A 15,815-nucleotide genomic window follows, 5' to 3' on the forward strand; every position below is an offset into this window, starting at 1 on the left:
GTTTTAGTATAGGTTTTAGGGTCTTTTATTGGTTTGTAAATCTTTAAACAGTTATGTGATTGAGGATGTCTGACGTGCTTTTAAGATGCAATATGTGTCTCCAACATCCCTCAGGTCCACTGACTGTCTCCTGGCTGTCCCCGAAGCCCCAGACTATGATTCAAGGCAAGGATGCTTTCAGTTATTATGGCCTAAGGACTAAGGATTTTCAATAGTGATAATGTTCTTAGCACATTAAAACATATTCTTTCACATGTGGCTTAATCTGCAAAGAAAGAAACTATGTATAAAACATCACGTTGCAAAAAAGCAAGAAGAGAAAAATGAGCTAAATTGGCCTGAAGTAGAAACACCAGCAAAGGAGATGTGAGACACAACCTCACTCACCGGGACGGCTTTAAAAATGACAGGGGGGGACTGCCACGACCCACTGATGCCATTCCCAGTCCCAGTTCCAGGCCCGATCCCGTTACCACTGCCTATCCCAGCCAGCTCTGGACCCACTGGGATACTCACTGGAGCAGTGGCCTGGAACATGGACAACCACCCCACATAGCCAAGAGAGGGCACGGCGGAAACAAGGAGGGACGGGGAAATCCGCGGACAGAAACAGACAAGAACAGAATACAGAAGAAATGGATGGCATAATTAGTAGGGAAGATATTTCTACAGTTTTTAATCTGAAAAGCGCCTTCAAATCAGTAATGATCCTGCATCTACATCAAAACTGCCGACTTCCCCGATGTAGAAAATTTAAGCTCACCAAGACAGCAAAGAGAGCATGAAGTTGGTAAAATATGAAGAAAATACTCATTGCTGGTTTCCGGCATATGCATACTGTAAATCTATTTTTATATGCATTTTGTGTTGTCATGGCAACTGAAAGTTCAGTACAACCTCAAACACTGCAAATGACTGAATTCAATATTAACTCTTTTAAATATTTATACACCAAATGTGTTTTTCCAGCTGAAACAATTTCACATTACACACAATGAAAAATATAATAGGAGTGCATTAGCTAGTACAGTTAGAAAAAGAAAAAGCGAATAAGAAAAAGACAAGAAGAGAATGCCGTTGAAATAAGGTGCAAACAAGAAAAGAAAGAAAAAGAAAATCATGACTATTTCTTCAGGTGAACCGTTGTTAATATTTGCCAGCAAGTTCTGTTTCTGTTCTTCTTAAATCCTCCCACACATGTTGAGTAATGAGTAATTGCCACCTTATTTTGGGTAACAATTCCTCTGTAGATTCCTTATGAAAACTGCATTCTACTTTAGCACCTCAGCCACATACAGACCTGTGCATGTGTGTGAATTACCTGGTAAGCATGGTCAGTGCGGATGTGGCAGAGTGTGGAGGGAGCTGATTGACTGAGCAGTGCAGGGCCGTGGCTCTGCGAGCCATTCACAATGATGTGCTCGGAGTGAGGGACATCGGTGAGTGGTGGAGGGAAGATGGGCGGGGGACCAGCCGTGGTGGGCGAGGTGGGTGTGAGGCTGGACAAGCCCTCTGTCAGACTGTCCATGTTGACCTCGATCTCTGAGTAGTAAAAATCTTCCTCTCCATCACTGTAGTCTGAGTCACTGTTTCGCCTGTTGGAAGGAGAAACAGGAAGTCATTACAAAACGCACTCAAAACATTTTAGTGCAATTTAAAAATCCTTGAAGAAGCAGTAGCACCATCAACACCAATAAACAACAGAAGAGCAGTCAACTATATGACAGTGAGGTCAGGATAACAGCAGGGGGCAGTAAAAGCCAGTCTGCTGCAGAGGTCCTCAAGGATTAAACGATCAACACTGTGACTGTATGTGGACTTTATTGAAGTCAAGTAGGTACTAACTGTTAGTAGGCAGTGAACAAAACACCATAACTACCAAGGTGTAACATCACTGTCAAAACTTTAATTACGCAAGATCATAATTTAAATTTCTGTTTGACATCTGTCAAACTACGTGACCTCGGAAAAATATTTAAGATGTTTTTTCACAAACTTTTGTTTGTACCTCTTGTGTTCAAACTTCCAGCTCACTGTTTGATTACTGTGCTGCCACCGCCTCCTTTAAATCCCACCAAACATTGTCTTAGATTCAAATCTGGACACTGCGATAGGACACTCAACAACACACTACTGACTATTTCTGAAGCAAGCTTTGACTGAATTATAGTTAAGCCTGTGCACTGAGGGCATCACATTCTTCTTCTTCACAGTGGCCAAGTATTTGAAGACGCCAGTCACACAGTCAATTCAAACTTAATCACAGATCTTTTCTGGCTAATATAATAGAATAATAGGAGTTTCTTTGCCATGTTAGAGATGGCCATAACACAGCATTTATATATGTGGAACAGCTGAAACTAAAATCATGAAAGCTTATTTTGGAGAAGTTTAAAAGATATACTGGATTATTAAAAGAAAAAGGGAAGACAAATTCTGCAACTAAGCAAGAATACTGTTACACATATGAGCTCTCAGCTGAATACATGTTAGCTATAAATACTGAGAAAGACATTTAGTATGTGAACTCTCCCATACTCAGAAGGGCTGGATTTGCTTACAGCTGTGCCTGTGAGCACCTGTATGCCTACTCAGTAATACAATAGCTTATTGAGATGTTAAGGCGGGCGGTTGGACAACATCCAAGCTGTGACAAGTCAAATGTGTGTCACTCTTCCTGTCCTACCACACTATTTAAATCACAACGTTTGACACCCTGAAGCAGCATAAAACATTAATATCATAGTAAAGGTCTTGATCGAAGCATTACACTCAGCCTGTAGTTCTGCCAAGCATCAGAATTGATGATTACATTACATTAACAAAAGTATTTTGAAACTTTTGAAACTTGAATAACTTTTAATCAATGACTTAACATAACATTCTCAATTGCCAAGCTGCCACCATGAGTGGGACTGCTGAAACACAATGGACAGTAACTAAATGTGTGATTGTGTGTGTTTATTTTCCCAGTGATAAACAGCCACTCACCCCAGGTGGACAGTGCGGATGTGTCGCTGGATCCCTGAGGAGGTGCTGAGGACCTTTTCACAGTTCTTCCACAAGCACTTGAACATCACCTTCATGGAGTTCTGAGGGATACAACAAGAGCTGGGTGATTATGTGTTACCAAAAAAAATGCAATTGATCTCAAAAAAATACTGCCAGAAAATGAAAATAAATCAAATTTAAACATCTGTGCATTTATATCACTACATCCGTCTTTGATTGGGTGAAAATTGACGATAAGATGAAGGCATTTATCAACACAAAAATGGAGGCAAAACTGCAAAAGTATGTAAGTATTCAAAGAACACAAGCGGAAACAACCATAACTTCTTTAACATGTGACCATCAAAAATAGCCTTTGAAAATGCTTATCCTGCCCTGACCCTAGATAACTGTCAGTTTACTAGCAAGCAATGAGGAGATGAATAAATGGTCCGCATGTGTTTTTATTTCCGTTCATTTTCTTTTTCACATATCAGCGTCTGGCAGCTGTCCCTTGAGCAGGCAGGGACCTGCATCACTGCTAATGAAAGACAGTGGGTGTGTACTTTCATTACCTTCCAACAGCCTCTAGAGAAAGAAGGGCAAGACAGAAAGGGAGGGAGCAGAAGAGATAGAGGGGAGCAGAGCAAGAGAGAAGTGAGAGTAAAACAGGTTATTTTTTAAATGAATGGTTATGTTAACTGTCTCCTATACTACTATTCCTCTCATCGGCTGCCATTGCCTTACATTTAACTCTGCGAATCTACCATGCTGCTTAAAACAACACTCCTAATAAAAAGTAAACAAGCCTTTAATCCTACAAACAATCACAAATCACTTAATTCCCAAATCTTTATACAGTTACAGTAAGACTGGTGATTGCCATGTTTAATAATCCTCTTAACTCACTGCCAGTACAAAATCAGGCAGCTTACAATCCAAGGGGTAGCTGCTCATGGAGAGTTGAGACCTCTGGAGTTAGTGCCAGCTATATAACAACACAAAGTTAACCAGCAACTTATCTCACCTTTTAACCCTCTTCCACATGCTTGTGTGTCTAGGCTCCTCCTAGCACCCTCCTACTCAATTTCCTGTCTGCTTATCCATAGAATGACATGACTTTCTGGCAGCTTTGTCCTTGGGAGTTTTTATGGTTTCATATATTCAGCAGCTCAATAATCTTCCCTGCTGCCTCTTTCCAGGGGGGTTGAATTGCATACTCCCACATATAGAGAATATGAGCTCACCTCTGTCACTGTATGGCCAGAGGAAATATTGAGATTCATCTCTCCTCCTGCTGCTACCTTAAGCGTCAATTCTCCTTTGCTTCTCTACACCCTCTGACTGCCTTCATCATGCATCCCTTGAATCTTTACTTCATGCTGTTCATCCCTCCCCTATATTCCTCCTCTCTTTCGTTCTCACTAAAACCTTCCCACCTCTCCCCCCTGTAGCGACAGAAAGCTTTTTGACAGTGAAAACATCTCACCGCTCTGGACGGTTTCTAGAGTACAAAAATGAGAGGAAGCGAAGTGAAAGAGAGAGCATAATCCATCATCCACACAAGCAGAGAGCCGACAGGCCTTATGTCAGAGGCTGTTAAACTGCACACTGCTTACATTTTCTGAATGTTTCTGTCATGTTTTCTCATTTCTACCTTAAAGGTATAACATGAGCACGTCAAAAGGATTTGACGACATCTGTGGCTTTGCCTTACTCTGGATTTATGTGTGTAGTCATAGTCATCAACCTATAGAAACCTTGTGTTAGACTTGAGGCCTGCTTAATCAAACATATTTACCTTTCGCTTCCGAGGTATGGGGTCCTCAAACATGAAGTGCGTGCTCTCTGTGATATCCTCATTGACGTCATCACCATGGGACGAGAGCAGGAAGTTCTTGTTGGCATCATTGGAAAGTGGTGGGGACGGTGTAGAGGGCACTGATTGGTCACTGGCATCCCAGCTCCAGTTGCCGCTGGTTGAACTGCTGTAGCTCGCTGACAGCACCTCTTTCCAAGCTTTGCTGGCTGGCTCTGGGACTGCAGGTTAAAGAATACGTACAGTTAATTAACTATTACCAGGACATGTTTAAAATGGGGAGAGGTTGTGTTTTAATACACAAAAATATGTATATATGCTAAGTAAACATGAATATGGATGCACATTACAAATAAAAGTAATATTTGTAACAGTGTTGAAAAAAATTCACCTAACATGAATTTTAGCTTAGCAATGAAAATAAAAATGTAAAATGTCTCCAAAGCTCTAAACCATACAGTGTTTAATGGATACATGCTTATATCCTATATAGATCCTTTGCTGTCCTACATTTTTCAATAATCTATACCGAATTCTGCCCAATAATCTCCAACTTTAATTTCCCAGACAAGATACTTCAATATTTCTCCAAGTCTTGGCCTAACCTTTTCTGTGCACTTTGGCCTTTTGACCTGAATGTGATAATAATCCTGGCTCAACTCAATCTGACTTTTATTGTGGCATATACTAGTAAAAATGCTAAACCCCAGCTTTACTAATATTACGTTGTATGCTGGGGATTAACTTCTATAAACCATCTATTTCCTATAGGGCTGTAACAAGCTGATTCCCTGCTTGTACAAATATGTAGTATACCTCAACTTGCATATGAGAACTACTTTGTTAATATTTCACAGAATTATTTAGGCACTGGTGTCATATAAAATCATAGTGTGGCCAGGCATGTTTCAACTGCAAAGACACACAAAACACTAGATAAATCATTAAAAGCCATTTTTTAATTCATGGGCCAATAACTAACAAAACTGTGGGGAAAGTGTAGGGCTGACCTACATAACAGACCCCAAACTGTACTCTACTTTCTCCAATATTTGTCAATTAATCATTTCATTTAACATTGCATCTCACAAACTCACAGCATCCTCTGATGACTGGTGCTGATTTGTATATGGAAGCCTTGCTGTGCTTGATTTATTTGTCTGGGTTGGTACAGCGACAGTGTCAAACAGGGTGTCCCTTGCAGTTTTAGGGATGCAGTATACTACAAGATGCCTTCCTAAGAATAAAAACAGCCTGGGTTTAAAAAAAAAAAAAAGCTGAGAGGACTTTGACCGTCTGGCATGGTTGGCATGGCAATGGCAACCACAGCAATACTGGAAACAGAATAAGGAGCTGTGATAGGTTCAAGGCTAAACAGTTGTCAATATACACTGGGCTTGTGTAAACATGCATGCGTCCAAAGATAAGGGAATAGTGTTAATGACACTGTAAGGTTAGGCTTTACATGCATGTTGTATGCCTGTATTGTTGTCAATACTTGTATCCTCCTTCCTGCACTAATATAAAAAGCTTTACACATCTGACACTGAGCAATCATTGGCAATGTTAAAGTGAATAGTGTGTTTAATGAGTCTATATTTAGTGAAGTAACTGATGTCAGTCCAACTGTGTTGCAGTATGTATGCAGCTGACCTGTGGGTGCAGAGGAAGGGTAGAGCACCAAAGGGGATGTGGACAGTGACGACAGGACGGTGGCAGCCATCACCTCCTTATCAGCATGACCTGAGGGCTTCCTGCAAAAACAACAAATAGAGATAGAAAAAATGTCAGCTGTAGTTTTTTCTCACTGGTCCATTTGTCTCCAATTAGTCTCCACCACAGATATGGTTCAACAAATCATTTACAAACCTGTATCAACATTAATGGTAAATTATTTCAGGACAAAAAAACAACCTTGGCCTTGTCCCCACAGCAAATTGCAAAGTTTACAGCATTTTAAATAAAATATGTCCTTTGACAACTTGCTGCTTGTATGTGTGTTTAAATGAATCCCTCTGTGTGTGTGCGTGTGCATGAGGATGTAATGGAAAGAGTGAAAGTGTTTTGTGGTGTGTTTCTGCGCTTGTGCAACCTCGCTTTGAGAGAAGCGAGATGCTCGTTTCTCCCTTCCTGCTCAGTACGCCCCATGCTGAGCAGTCCACCATCATCTTAAATCATATTTATACTGCCCACCTGAACAGGCAGTGTACACAAACACACCATACACATTGACAAAAACACATACATATTAGAGAGAGTGCATCCAGCATGTTAATAAAAATGTGATAAAACATTAATTTGTGTTCTCCTGCCAGGCCAAACAAACTTATCTGCTTTGCACATGCTTATTCTCTCAATCAATTCTATTTGGCACTCTTCACCTCTCTAGTTGGAGTCCTTGAAAGTGAAATGTGGGGAAAATTACTTAAGGCAGGGCCAAGAACTCTCCCACACACTCGTACACACATGCACACACATATAAATGGATGTAAATTCTCATGTAAAATCCTGAAAAAGCGAGCTGTCAGCAAGCAATACTGCGATGTACCTATCAGCGGTACATAACATACAAATCCAAAGGCACAAATTTCATGTGCTTACAAAAAACACAAAAAGACAGCCCTGTGTAAAGAGAACTGGAGTCTGCAGCTTTAAGAGGTACTTGTCCCGCCCCCAGACTTCTCCACTACACAACCAGAGTAAACTGGTTTGAGGCATTCTCTCAGCCAAGCCCTAAGCCCTGGCAGAGATCCACTATGAGTCTCTGTGCACAAGCACAAACACACACACACAATACAGTACAAAAAAAAAACAAAAAACTTCACTCTGGACTCCACACACACACACAGAAGTACACTTTAAATCAGCCAGCCAACGTGTACCTGCGCACACACAAATGAGTAGTCTCTAAAACATTTTACCGACATAGAAAAAGTTCAAAAAGTGGCGCAGCTCCTACACTGATGAGAATGTGGTAGATTTGGAGTAAACAGATCACAGCGGAATGTACCAGATATGGAGGAATCTTTGAAAGACAGTCTGAACACTTAACACAGTAGTGCCCATACAAAGATGTTGATTTTACCCTGCAACATCTTAAAACATGGGTTAAGTGTGTATATTTATGTGTGTTTGTGAGCTGTGAATACAATGTGGGCAGTAAGCAAAACAGTTGTGTATAATTATGAAATACCAACATGGAGAGAATCACGGCATGTAAAGAATAACATTCACACCACAGCTAAAACAGAAGACATACCCAGAGGAAAGGCGGGTAACACACACTCACACACACCCACACACACATAGTCTGGACAAGAGATAAAGAGATAACAAGATTAGTCGTGTCCTGTTTCAGTCATTAGCTGTGTTTTCAGCACTAAACAAGGCCAACCAGGGACACACTTTTGATTTATGGACATCTGTTGCTTTCTTAATAACATTTCTGTGCCGTTTCTCTATTTTGCTGTTGACATAGACAGCATGTTGTCAGCTCAACTTAGGAATTAAATAAATTGTGCTTTCACTTCTGTAAAATGTGGGCTACGAGTGCTGGTCAAGTCATTCATTTCTGGCCTGCCAACACAAAGGTATACTAACAGCTTTCTATTGACAATCATGTGTGTCTGTTTCCTGGTTTTATATGTGTGTGTGTGTGTGTGTGTGTGTGCGCGTGTGTGTGTGTGTGTGTGTGTGGGGTGTGTGTGTGTGTGTGTGCGCGCGCGTGTGCGCGTGTGTATGTGTGAGAGATATAGAGATAGATAAGGGGAAAAAACACAAACTGGAAGGTCGGTGTCAGAGTTACTTTAAACATCTCTCTCTCACACACACTCACAGATACCAACACACAGCAGACCCCATTAATACCCCCCTCCCCATTAACCCACCCTGATTTCCTGACATTGAGCATTTTCCTTCCTCTGCTTCCCAGAACAGCCATGATACTTCACCGCAGTTTCACTACATCTGGTGCCAGTTTTTGTGTGTGTGCATGTGTTAAACAAAAAACAACACTAAAGGCAATTTTTAGTCACAGTTTCTCAGAGGGCCCAATTGCTGATTGATTTTTTATTCACGCTGACAGCAGCGCAGCTAATCTCCTGTTGCTTTCAGACTGACTTTGATATCAATGTTTACAACAAGTTAGAAGCAGATGGCTGCCACATTCTGCCATCATAAAACAACCTTGGACAGATAACAGCCACACCATTCCTGTTCACTCGATGAAGGCATCGGTGCCGGTAGATACTCGAAATGACACAGCCTGCTACTCTCTTAATCACTTCTCATTTACCTGTGAAATAACTATGGAGCCTTTAAACTAGGTGGGAGTGGAGAGAAGGTGAAAGAGCAACAGCTCTGATGGACTGTAAATCTGTCTACATCTTATTATGAGAAGCTTTATTTTGGAGTGAGTTAAACTGGGAATGCCTTTATTTAGTGGCCAGAAGGAAGCAAATGAAGAGCAGAGATCACTGTCAACAAACTTGGGCTGTGTGTGGTACTGTATATGTTGCTTTTTGGTTTTGGACACCCCAAATCTGGATGTTTACAAGAGATGTTCAGTTTATCCCTGGTGCCTTTCTGGCAAGCGTTAAATTTTTTGATGACATGATAAACAAACCAGTCCTCCCACACATGCATATGAACATGTGTCAGTGCATGCCCACGGTGGTAACTACAGTATTTTATGAAGTGTAGCAATACCATTCATACCCAAAACTGTCAAATTTACAAGCACTGTCACTGACGAATATGTTTTACGAGACAGGTACTATAGCTCAAATGGGAAGCCCTGTTTTACCGTTCCTGTATGTGTATGCATAAAATGGTTTGGAGCATTTGGCACACATTTGTAAATGCACAAACAAAACCGTACACCCCCGCCCCGACCCACACAACACCCTCTTACCTTCCTTCCTCCCTCAACTTGTATTGGCCTTGACTGGGCCAAGAACACTCCCCTTTGGCAGCAACACAACACATGGGCCAGCTAAAGTCAACAAGCCAGGCCCAGGCACATACAGAAAGAGGGAGAGAAAGAGACTACTGCTTTGGGCCAAGAAGCAAGCAGCAACAACAAGCTCAGAGTGCAGAAAGACGGAAAGTAACGTGGTCAGAGCACGTGTGCGCGCAATGAACAATAAGCTTTGCAGAACTCCACCATGAGATGCAGTGAGTTACAGTGAGTCCAAGCTAAGACAGAGTATGTTTGTGGGGTCATTATTAAGTTGAATACATTTGGACAGAAAGTTTTAAACAAACCAGTATTTCACAACAGGTCCTTGGAGGACACTGTGATTTTAATACTTCAAATGTGATATCATGGTGCCGTGTTGCTGTTTGGCACCGTTAACCAGTGGGCTCTTTGCTGTTGTTGGGGAGATGACAGGGCCTTACCTCTATATTTAACACGCCACCTATGCTCTAGTTACCAGCCCAGCAGAAATCCCCAGGATCTGTCTGGTTTAAAACACACACACACACTACTTTTAAAACAAATCCACGTAAGATGCAGGCCAATTCCAACAAAACACACGCAATAACTTTGCATAACAGTCTAGAGATGGCTAAGGATCAGGCATGTTTATCAGTGGCCTTGATGTAAATTATTCACCTCAGGTTCCTACTCTAACACCTGCATGTGTATCCCACCTGTTGATCCCAAAGTCAATAATGAGTTTACCAGAACAAGAATTACCACAAATGCACACATGGCTTTTCCTGTCTATTGATGCAAATGCTATGAACCACAACCCCACCATGTTTAAAATATAGTATGTGTTTCATTTTCAGAAATGACAGATTTTGGTTTAATTACTGTTTTAGGTCATGGAAAGCACACTACATGTGCATCTTGTTTACCAGGGAAACTGTGGAATAAGTGAAGAAACTTGTTTTTGAAGAAGAGAGAAAATAGTCAGACAACCCTTATGGGGTTGGGCCGTATTAGTAGATTTTATTGTTTTGATTATCTGTTATACTATATGGCAGGTCTAGTCTCGGCCTCACTGTACACTGCCAACAATAATCTCTGATCCTCCTCAGTGCTGGTGGTGGTCTCTTTAAATAGAAGTTATCCAGCCAATGTGATCAACATGATCCCGAAAACAGGCATGGGTGTATTTGTGTGCTTCTCCTTCGTGTGCATCGGCTTCTTCATATCCAAAGCAGCTGCATATACCTCAGATTGGCAAAGTGACTGGTGCGTGACCTTGGCAGTTAAGGAAGAGGAAAAAACTTTGAATCTTGATAGAATACACAGCGCTCACAGGCCGTGTTTTCATGCAGTTTTTGTTTTCCTTTTTTATCTCTTCTGGACACAAACAAATGCACACAGCGGTAGAGATATGTGTACCAGAAATAGGGGTAATGTTTCCAGTCATGAGATAGACATTTCCCTAGGCAAAGTCTGCTGTTAGTCCATCTCTAAAACATATGCCTACAACACCCATCCTCATGCACATTCAAAGGGAGAGAGGCTGACAGTAACTACAGCCACACAAAGTACTGTTAACTATACATTTTTTCTGTCACGTGTTTCGATATGAATCTGTTTCCTTTTTCCTGAAGGGCCTGTTTGAGGCACAAAGTCCATTCTAAGGAAACTGAGATTGTGGACTATTTATGTAAGAAAATGAGACTTTGCACATATCTAAAGAAAATAAACAATGCATGGAATGGTATGATGTCGTCAAACTGGTATATCAGGTATATTGAGATAATGTTGTAACTAATCAGGCCCTTAGAACTGACCAGGCTGGTGTTGATGAGTGTCTGCCTGCTGTGCTGCCCGGACAGCTGCCCACTATTAATAGAACACCACTGCTCTCAATCCCGCAATCCCTCTGTCCCCCATCATCCTGCCTCGACTCCACAGAATTACGTAATGTCCTTTCTATCACACTTCCACGCCTCGGGCACAGTGTAATGACTGGCAGTAAACGGTCTCCCACCGACTCAACCCAAACTTGTACCTGTATATTTAAGGCTGTGAACCCCTACTGCTGTCGAAGCTGTCTCTTTCTATAGTACTCAATCTAGCTCTTTGTATAAGGTGGCATTGTACTTACACAATTAAATCATAAAGGCATGTAAGTAGGCATTGGGTAATGGTGTAACAGTGTACACATCTCCATAATTCACCCATTATTGTCTAGGCTATACACATGTTGCCCCTTATGTAAGTCCCCAGGCTCTGCATCCCCTGGAGAGAGAGAGATGCTGTTAGGCAGGAGCCGTGTCTCTTTAATGTGGGCTGTGAGTGTAATGGCTATTCAGTCCCAGGACAAAAAGCCCTGTCTTTCTCTCTCTTGATCCTAGAATGCAATCTGTGGCCTTAGGGACAAGCACAAACAACAGATAGCTTTGTTCTGGCAAAATAATAGGGGATAGACATGGAGCAAAAGGCATGATTCCCTCTGTGGTTTCTGATTCAATGTGTCATGAAGTACACAGACAGAATTGTATTTACATACCCATATATCCCTTGAATAGAAAATTGCCTGGTCAAACATTAAGAAAAGGGTTTTTCCATGTAAAGTATGCATATACCTTTGCAGAGCTTGTAATAAGTGGTCCTCTGTGAGAAAATGTTGACACAGCACAAGCAATTAAATGGTTGATGACAAAGTAGATCATGACACACTACCTGACTTGTACGTCATGCCCAGCCTGTGGAAACAGCTAGGCATGAGGATATTGCAAATTCTTACAATTGCAGGGAGCCCATACACAGGCCAGCGCTGTCACACAAAATATGGGAAGATACAAAAGGTGACACACCTGGCTTTACACAATAAAAAAAAGTTTACAGTATGCCTGAGTTCATCTTTCCTATTTCCTAGAGGTAGCAAGCCAAAGAAGTTGGCCAAATGATTGTTTATTCCTTTTTCTTTTCTGTTTTTTTAACATTATGGTTCCTATCAGAGATCCATTCAAATCACATCTAAACAAGCCAAAGTACCATACTTGGCTAGACCTAGGTTTGCATCCTCCAAACCTACACTGGTTTTTATCTCCTGAGCATTACCAAGAACTCTGAGTATGTTATCTAAGCACAACTATAAAAAGGAGGAGACGATAGGGGGACTCTCACACTACAGATTTTGACATGCAGTTCAGAAGTAAACAGGCAAGAAAAGAAAGATAAGGACTATAATAAGAAAGAAATATGTCTTGAGGCTCTGAAACAACGATTAAAATGGCAAAGAGCCCTCCGTAGTGGTCAGTTGTTTCTGCAGCCCTCATGCTTATTTTGTTCCTCATTCTTCACTTCCCACTCCCACTCTTGACTGCTCCTGAGATCTGCCCTTCTGCAATCACAAGCCAGAGCAGGCCTCTGCCTGGTTTCCTGTGTTTAGTGAAAGTAAACGAATGCTGTTCCAAAGCCACTCTGCTCTACTTACTCCCATGAAGCCAAATATCTGCAGGGCAGCGTCAGACAGACAAAGACTCCAGCCAGTGAAATAAACTGATCTGTGTCTGTTTTCCAGAAAGACAAATTAAGAAAGGAGCTCTAAAGAAGTGGGCACATATTAAGCACTTACAATCTATTATTTCTGCATTGCTAACCAGACCAAACCAAACCAGACTCTACCGTAGCATAAATTAAAAAAGGAATTTGAAGTATTTGTGTATGTCTGTTGGTGTAAAGTCAGTTTTACACTGACACACAACAAATTTGTGATGCAGTGTACAACTGACAAAAATGATTTAAAAGCAACACTTAAATTCTGAGTGATGAGTGACTTTCTCTTGTGGACTGATGAGTGTAAAATTGAAGCTGTTTAAATGACATTTATTTAAAGACATGCATTTCTGGGCCTGCAGCTTGTATCCCAGTAAACTACTATTAGGTACATGTGTCTTAAAACAGCTACGTTTTATGAAGGTTTTGGTAGCAGGGTTGTATAATTCAGGAATTGAATTGAGAATGACCCCTAAATTCCAATTCAGTTCTTGAATTTGAATTGAGATTCCAAACAGGAAGCAGAATTGCAATTCAATTTCAAATTGCAGGAAGTAGAATTGGAACTCCATGAAATTCATAGAAATTCATGATACATAATTAAGGTATATTTAAAAATGAAGCTTTACAGTATATATTACATATGATTACAACATGAATTTCATACAGATATTATTGGCCTACTTTTTAACACAAATTAACATTAAAAACTATAAAACCAATATGAAAACCAATATTGTAAAAACTGTCAACTTGTAGAATATGTTAAGACAGAACTTCATTTCCCAGAATACCTTGCTGTATCCAAGTCTTCAAAATGGTTGTCCAAACATTTAGGCCATTTTGTTTGGAGCACACTCCAGTGTCTAAGCTAACTGAAGAGCCAGAACTGGTTTGCACTTTTGATTTTTGTGATTACAGCAATATGCAAAATGATAACACACGTTAAAGGACATCTGTGCACGTTCATTTTGGTGAGACAATTCCCACAACACATGGAAACTACAGAGCAATCTGCAATTACTGCACTGCTCCAGCCTGTGGTTCCATGAAGGCTACCTCAAATTTCAAACGGCAGCTCCAGGTAAGTTTCCAGATTTGTAATCTGTCTTTTATTTTGATGATCATGGCATGTATCTGCATTGGGAACTGTGAATCAATCAGTAATACTTTACTCACCACTTGAAACATGTAATGTTTTACTTTGTACCCTACTCTCTTTGAAATACAATGACTATCCAATCACACTCATTTCTCATTTGCTTGTGCAAGTCCAAATCTTCTTGGCATCTTGGCATATCATGTGAAAGCAAAGTAGACTTAGAGGCAGGGGTCTGGGCACAGCATTATAGAGAGGCAGAGAATCCAATACTCTTTGCAGTACAAATGTAACTGTCCTGTATATTGGAGTCAATTCAAATTCATTGAATTGAATTACATTCTGAAATTCAGAGTTGTGTACAACCGTTTGGTAGAGTGTTTTAGTTTTATATGGTGGAGTATGTGCCTTTGTTTTTATGATACATAGTACCTTATCAGACCTGGCATACAAAAAAAATAAAAGAAAAAAGAGTCTCTTAGTGCAACCTTTGGCCTTGTTCCCACAAAAAACTTCCACCCCTCTCCAAATTATTGGTGTTTCAACATCTTACAGGAGAAGGTAGTCAAACTATCTTCTCTAAAGGAAACTACTAAAGGAAAGGAAAATTCTCCCTATATCACTCTGCCATGCCAGCAATGGGATAGTTAACAAGATGAATGGAGGCAATAAGAGCACATCATGGAAACACTGGAGAGATGATGATGATAAAAACCAAGCGTCTGCTTACAGACAGCTGTGCAGAGACACAGCACTGCTTCTCCATATCTGAGAGGATATCAAACCCAGGCTCTGGATTAACCTGCTCTTTTTTTATTATTTACAAACCATTTACAAGCCAGATCTCACATGGATGGCAGGTCCCCCAGTGAGAGTTGAGCATTTTTTGACAAGGCCAAACCAAATTGATGGTCAGAATAAGACAGACTCTTTCTCCAGACAGATGGGAGTGCTTGCCAGACACAGATTTGGCCCAGGGAAAGCCATGCCTTGTGGGACTGAAGTGTTTTTCTGTTGAACAGTCAGGTCTCTCTCAGCCAAGGCTCTTCACTTGGACTCAGACACACAACACAGTGATTTAGTCAACAGAAATGCAAAAAAACATTTGTGTTAATGGCACACATTTTAAGGCTTGCAAACCTTTAAATTCCCTAGCAACTGATTCACTCTATTCAACAAATTCACTGAGGAGATATGGCCCACAGTACAACAAATATTGTTTTAGCCCATAAAGAAAATCTCACACTTTAAGTCACACTTACAGTTACAAGGTGTCTACCTAAGTGTTCAAATATGTTACTGAATGACAGTGACCAGCCTACTTGCATAAAAGTGTGCATAATGAGTTTTAATTACAGCCCCAGCTGTACTCAAGGGTCAGGGTTTGTCTCATTACTCCTGCTTCCAGAAGGTGGAGACAAAAATTAAGCATTGTA

At 40.8% G+C, this 15,815-nt stretch overlaps 1 protein-coding gene across 2 annotated transcripts in view; it reads right to left on the bottom strand.

Moving 5' to 3' along the window:
• slc2a4rg (SLC2A4 regulator) overlaps window positions 1–15,815 on the bottom strand; it is a 31,500-nt gene that overhangs the window by 6,159 nt on the left and 9,526 nt on the right. Inside the window, exons 3-7 of one of the 2 annotated variants that reach the window (XM_028409304.1) lie at window positions 6,464–6,564; window positions 4,793–5,031; window positions 2,992–3,092; window positions 1,322–1,595; window positions 388–528 (exon numbers count right to left, since the gene is read on the bottom strand). In XM_028409304.1, the coding sequence (XP_028265105.1) occupies window positions 388–528; window positions 1,322–1,595; window positions 2,992–3,092; window positions 4,793–5,031; window positions 6,464–6,564 (856 nt within the window). The remainder of the gene's footprint in view (window positions 1–387; window positions 529–1,321; window positions 1,596–2,991; window positions 3,093–4,792; window positions 5,032–6,463; window positions 6,565–15,815) is intronic. The other variant, XM_028409305.1, reaches the window with a different exon arrangement.

Source organism: Parambassis ranga, chromosome 7 (genome assembly GCF_900634625.1).
Source record: "Parambassis ranga chromosome 7, fParRan2.1, whole genome shotgun sequence".
NCBI classification, from domain to species: domain Eukaryota; kingdom Metazoa; phylum Chordata; class Actinopteri; family Ambassidae; genus Parambassis; species Parambassis ranga.